The 6,000-nt window shown below is 31.6% G+C and overlaps 1 protein-coding gene across 1 annotated transcript in view; it reads left to right on the forward strand.

Annotated features, from left to right (window-relative positions):
* The window catches only part of LOC148276585 (uncharacterized), a 70,413-nt gene extending 67,781 nt beyond the window's left edge, over window positions 1-2,632 (forward strand). The window contains exon 5 of the mRNA XM_088234058.1: window positions 2,529-2,632. Coding sequence (XP_088090184.1) covers window positions 2,529-2,632 — 104 coding nt within the window. The remainder of the gene's footprint in view (window positions 1-2,528) is intronic.
* The last annotated feature ends 3,368 nt before the right edge of the window (window positions 2,633-6,000 follow it).

The following is a 6,000-nucleotide window of genomic DNA, read 5'->3' on the forward strand; positions in this document are numbered from 1 at the left end:
TTTGTAAAATAAAAAAATATACTTTTTTTAACATTAAGTATTTAATTCACACCTTACAAATTACTCTTTTATTTATTTTAAAAGATGAAGTTGTATTTTTTGTAATATTTAAATGAACATTTTCACATCGGATTTGGAAAGTAAAATTTGTGTAAATATGCTGGATTTTTATACAAAAAATATTTATCTTTACAATTCGAAAATTATAATTTCTTTGTCTACTACAATACTTAGGTCAGATTTTTCTGGATTATCTCTAGTCTGCCAAACTAAGTACAACCTGTTTTAAGGCAGACGTTTTTATGCAAAAATAAACAATAACATGACTACCTTATAGTTAATTTCTTATACAGTAATACAATATTTAAACATACCGTTTATTATTTTAGAATGTTTTTTAGTAAGTTTTCCGATTTTCTCTACCTAAATCCAGCAACCATTTTACTACTAATTTATTTAATTTAATTCGGGTCATGGTTTTATAATGTTTGGTAACATATTGAATATTTTGGGACCCATAAATCTGATTTTTTTTTGCCCGAATTTAGAGTTTGTGGTAGACCCCATGACCCATCCTTTAGTTTGACTTCTGGTTGGTGTGGGAGTGTTTCTTTTGGGATTTGGTAGAATAATTTGCTTTCACAAACATAATTATTCTTGATATATATAATTGCCTTATATCTAATATATCGAATTCTTCGAACAACTTGACGCTGGAATACCCGAAGCGCTTTTTAAAAATTGATTTTGAGCAGATTCGAGAGGTTTTAATGTTGATTTATTAGTGCCTCCCCATCCTATTATGCCATAAGTTTTATTTGAGTTACATAATATATAATAGTTGTTAAAGTTAAATTATACGATTAAAAGTGATGCCAATACCACAATAAATCTGTTTTACTGTATAAAAAAGAGTACGAGAACCTATAAAACACATATTAGAGAATTACAGCACAAAATACCCAAGCTTCATATAAATCACATTTAAGTTTTTGTGTTTTAACCGGGAATCGAACCCGGTACCTTAGGGCGTGAGTCAAGCGTCTTTACTCCTTGACCACGGAGGCCACCTATATTAAGAAATGCATTTTGACACATTGCCTCTGTTACTCTAAAACTGATGTATTTTGTTTACTGTTATTTTATCTTGTATGCTCAAATTACGGATTTATAAATTATTTTCTATGTATGCCAATGTTTTATGTTATTCATATACATATTGTTTTTTATTTTGTTTTGATACTTATATTTGTTTTGTACTTTGTTAAAGGCAGAATCCACTAAAACAGTACATAAATCAATCAATTAAGTGTTCATATTAGATTGAATTCATTTATTTATTTATTATAGATACAGCCCAAGCCAATTACAACAGTTACATGAACAAACATAAATACAAGAAACTGAACAAAAAGAACATATAACTATGTAGGAAAGACGAACGAGGGAAATACAATAATGGTATAAAATATATTATTAAAAACTAAAGACATAAGACTTCGAGCTAAACTATGACAGTCCAACTTCATCCCACACTGTTTTAGTCGCGAAGAGATCAACAAAAAGCCGGAAGATCTATCCCAAAGAATTCCAAGTCATGTGATGAATTGACTAATCTATACATTCTGGATATTGGGGCATAAAACTAAAGTTGCTCTTAGAAGATTGAATAAATTGCAGATTTTGACTTCTGGTGACATGGTTGGGAACATGAAAAGAAATTGATTGCAACAGAGATGAAGTATTTCGAAAATGTATATAAGGTCTATCTCAGTTCTACGTCTATCCAATGAAGACAAATTAAGGGATTGCTCTTTCTCAAAATAGAAATAATTAGCCCTTTGTAATCCGAGCAACCATGCCACTTTTCTTAGAAAATGGTGTTGGACAGACTCGATATGGTCAATATGAGTCAATCGATCAATCGTTTTAACATTACATATTACATTACATTACATATTTTAACTGTACGAAATATTCCCAATCAGCAAAAGTGCTGGTATGAGGGGAAAATATATATTATGACACAATAGTTTTAAGAAAAAGTCGATTAAATAAAATCATATATCACTCGTCACACGGGCTGTAAGAACTGTTTTATTTGGGTGTATTTTAAGTACGCATATGTTTTGTATATTTTTAGATTATTAGAAAGTGAATTGTAAAACTTTATTGCCATATAAACAAAACTGTTTTTTTTTCTGTTAAACCTAGATTAATCGTTACTTAAATTATTTAACGCTCTTGTATTTCTTTGATGTATATTGTAGACAAACTTAAATTTAATATTTGTCTTTATTTTATTCTTTTTCATCTAAAATATTATCTTTACATTTTCTGTGTAAGTTAATTAATTATAACCAAGCGTTTTTGTTATTTTATATAAATCTGTAGTTCTAGTATTAGATCAATTTTTTTAAATTAATCATTCAAAAATGACCATTTGTCGCAGTGTTTTCGAGACATCCCAAAATAAAGACGTTATCCAACTGGCCGAACTGTGATCTGATAGTGTACCATTGTTTCAGAAGAGAGCCTCGCCGAATTGCAGCAGGGGTCCAGCACCAGCGGCCCTCCGACCTTCCTCATCTTCCTATCGGCCCTACTCTTCGCCGCGGGGGCCCTCAGTTGAGGTCCCAGGGACTATCGAAGCGCCGAGTACTGAACATCACCATCGCCGATATGAGAAGGAAATCTGTTTGAAGGGTACACGGCAAAAACGGGCGCATTAACAAAAAAAAAATACATTAAAGGTTCACATATTTAATTAAATAATTTTTTAGTTCAATTAAAATATATGTTTACAAAAAAACACAGAAAAACGAACAAAAACGTTTTCTTAAATTAATAAAAAAGCTCTTTTCTTGAACGTATAAAAACGATATTTTTGCAGCAATCGTCGCATCATGACTGCTGCGACTCCATATTCACTTAACTAATATTAGTATATTATAACTTACTGACTTTTTTTGTCTACTGGTTTCGAGACGTACCCGCCTCTTTGTCAAGACACTCGCTATACCAACACGCGAGTTCTAAAATACACTTTCACATCTATCATCACCGTAGTATGCGAGGAGGGACCCAAAAAAAACGTGAATTTCGTCATTACTTGTTTATTTTTTAATATTTTTACAGCAAATTTTTATCACCTTCAAAGTGTTCTCTCTTGACAACAACGCATCTCTGCAAACGATCCTTCCGTTGTTCAAAAAAAATAATAATTTACTTATCGGAATGTTCTTTAGGCCTTCCAGTGATTTTTGTTTTAAATCCTCTATAGAGGCAAAACGCTTTCCTCTCGAGTCTAGGGAACAAAAAAAAGCACAGGGGCTAGATCCAGTGAGTAGGGGGGTTGAAAATTGGTGTCATGCCATTTTTGGTCAAAAACAGCTTTGCAGATCAGGGCAGATCTTTGGCGCACAAGCGATTGGTTCTTCCATCATGACAACGCGCCGGCCCACACCGCTTTCTCCGCAACCCTGTTGTTTATGTTCGTATTTTTTTTTTTGCTCCCCTAACTCAAAAGAGAAATAAGAGGAAAGCGTTTTGCCACTGTAGAGGAGGTAAAACAAAAATCGCTGAAAGGCCTAAAGAACATCCCGATGAGTGAATTTAAAAAATGTTTTGAACGATGAAAGGATCATTTGCAGAAGTGCGTTTTGGTCAAGTAAAAATAATTTGAAGGTGATCAAAATTTGGTGTAAAAATATTAAGAAATAAAGAAGTTATGACGACATTTCTGTTTTTTTGGGTCCTCCCTCGTACATATTATTTATGAAAAAAAATACCTACAGAGTTAAAGCGGGGTGCAATCACCACCGTGTCCAAACATGCACTAAAATTGTATTAATAATATTTACTGGTATATTGAAGAATAGATGGGAGTGGATTGGAAATAACAACTTTAACTCAGCATGTAATTTGTGTATTTTTTCAATAATATTTTATATCCTACAGTGATAGTAAAAGGTAAAGTGTATTTTAGTTTTTGCATGATGGTGTAGTGAGTGTCCTGATGAAGAGAGAGGTATGCCTTAAAATCGGGAAACATTAAAAGTCGATAAGTGCTTATATACTAATATTGACTAAAATTAGTAAAGTTATTTAACCACAAAGTTTATGATTTAAACATAAATAATAACATATTTACTTCCTACAATTTGTCAGACAGGTTGACAAATTTTGGTGGTTTCGAATATTTTATTCTATCGAACTCTGGAAAAAAAATGGCATTAATTAACTTTCCAAACACTAAAAGTGAAAAAAAAACTGAATCTCGAATTCCTGAGGGATACCAGAAATACCCTAGCCAAAATGCTAGGTATACGACTCAAAAAAGTGTCGTTGTAATTGTCATGGTAGTGTTCAAAAAACTGTTTCTAAAAAATATTTCGATTTTTCTGCAACACTTTTTTTTATAAAATACTGTTGGATGCTATATAGCATGGCGCTGCTTTCTCCACGACACGTTGAATCACACTGATTTAAAATCTCGCAACGTGTTAGCGCAACGGTGCGGCGCAATTCAGCTTTTTGTGGTTACGACTGGAAATTCGCGCCCAAAGAGAATTTTTTTTCTATATTATAGGAAATGATTATGAAATAAATGATATTAATGTAATGATCAACAAAATGATTATTGCAAAAATATGCTACCTGGATACCCTTCTTAGGCCCGGAAGGATTAATATCTCGAAAGTCAAAAAAATGCAATGAACCTGTTAAGCCGTGTTCTCTTCATTAATTATTTATTAAATGAAATGTTTGACATATGTTTTATAGTTAGTTTGTTATATCGTAAGTTATTATATTGTATGTTAAGTATTACAAATTATTAATACATGATTGTGATCACAAATACTGTTTGTGTTATAAACATGCTTTTTATAAATAAACGTTTTGAAAAAATATATAAATTGGTGTCATCTGTTTATTTTTGTTTAACCCACGGCCAAAAAACTTTTTTTTTGTATGTTGCAACGTTATTACTAAATTGTATCTATAAGTTGTGAACATAACTTGTGTTTGTTTTCTCCAAATGAAGATGTATTGACAAAAAAAATACAACGAATTAGTCAATAATATACTCTCCTTCATTATTTTATAACAAATTAGTCAATAATTCGTAGCACCTTCAACGTACAGTGCGCAAATATCGCGAGCCGCTTTGAAAAATGTATTTCTTCAATTGAACGCCCACGAGAAGAGGTATTAAAATGCTCGCTTTCCTCTACTTGACATTCCATTTTGAAGGCTTGTAATCAAATAAAAAATATATGTAACGTAAAAGCCAATACAACACCATTTTATTTCAAATTACATTTCGTCGCCGTTATATTTTCTCAGAAAATATTAAAATTCTAAACATGCCCAAAAAGGAATATACAAGAAAGAATCTAAAATTGTCCGTTTTGTATTTTTCTCTTTATATCATTTATGATGGAAGGTATAATTACAAAACTAAGTAAAGAACTTAACTCATTTTTTTTAAAATTCAGTAATGGCGCTTTGTTTTAATTTTTTATTGATTTAACTTTTTGTACATAACGTAAATTGTGTATTGGCGAGCTTATTGCCAATTTCTCACAACCCACCAATAAAATAAACGTTTTATTTGTATAATTCAAGTTACGAATCGTATTCAAGTAAATCAGTACTGTTATCGAATGGGAAAAAACAATACAAAGGAAAGAGAAAAGAGAAGAGATTAAGGAAAAGAAAGGAGATGTATCTTCAGACGTGATTTTAACAGAAATCCTGTGGTGACATATTTGAGTGGATGGGAGATGATTCCACAGTCGAACCGCATGGACACTATATATATACATAATTTTTATCGGTGGTATATAGGTGAGTTAGGACTATAAAGTACGATTAACAGAAGTGTGACGCAGTAATTCTCTCCGCTGTCTAATTTTGAGCCATTTCAGTTACCTACGATAATCAGAAATATGGTCATATTTCCTAGGACCAAAAATATACCTTATGCATATATTC

This window comes from Micrasema longulum, unplaced genomic scaffold (assembly GCF_059751315.1).
Source record: "Micrasema longulum isolate JH-2025_06_02 unplaced genomic scaffold, ASM5975131v1 h1tg001189l, whole genome shotgun sequence".
NCBI lineage: Eukaryota > Metazoa > Arthropoda > Insecta > Trichoptera > Brachycentridae > Micrasema > Micrasema longulum.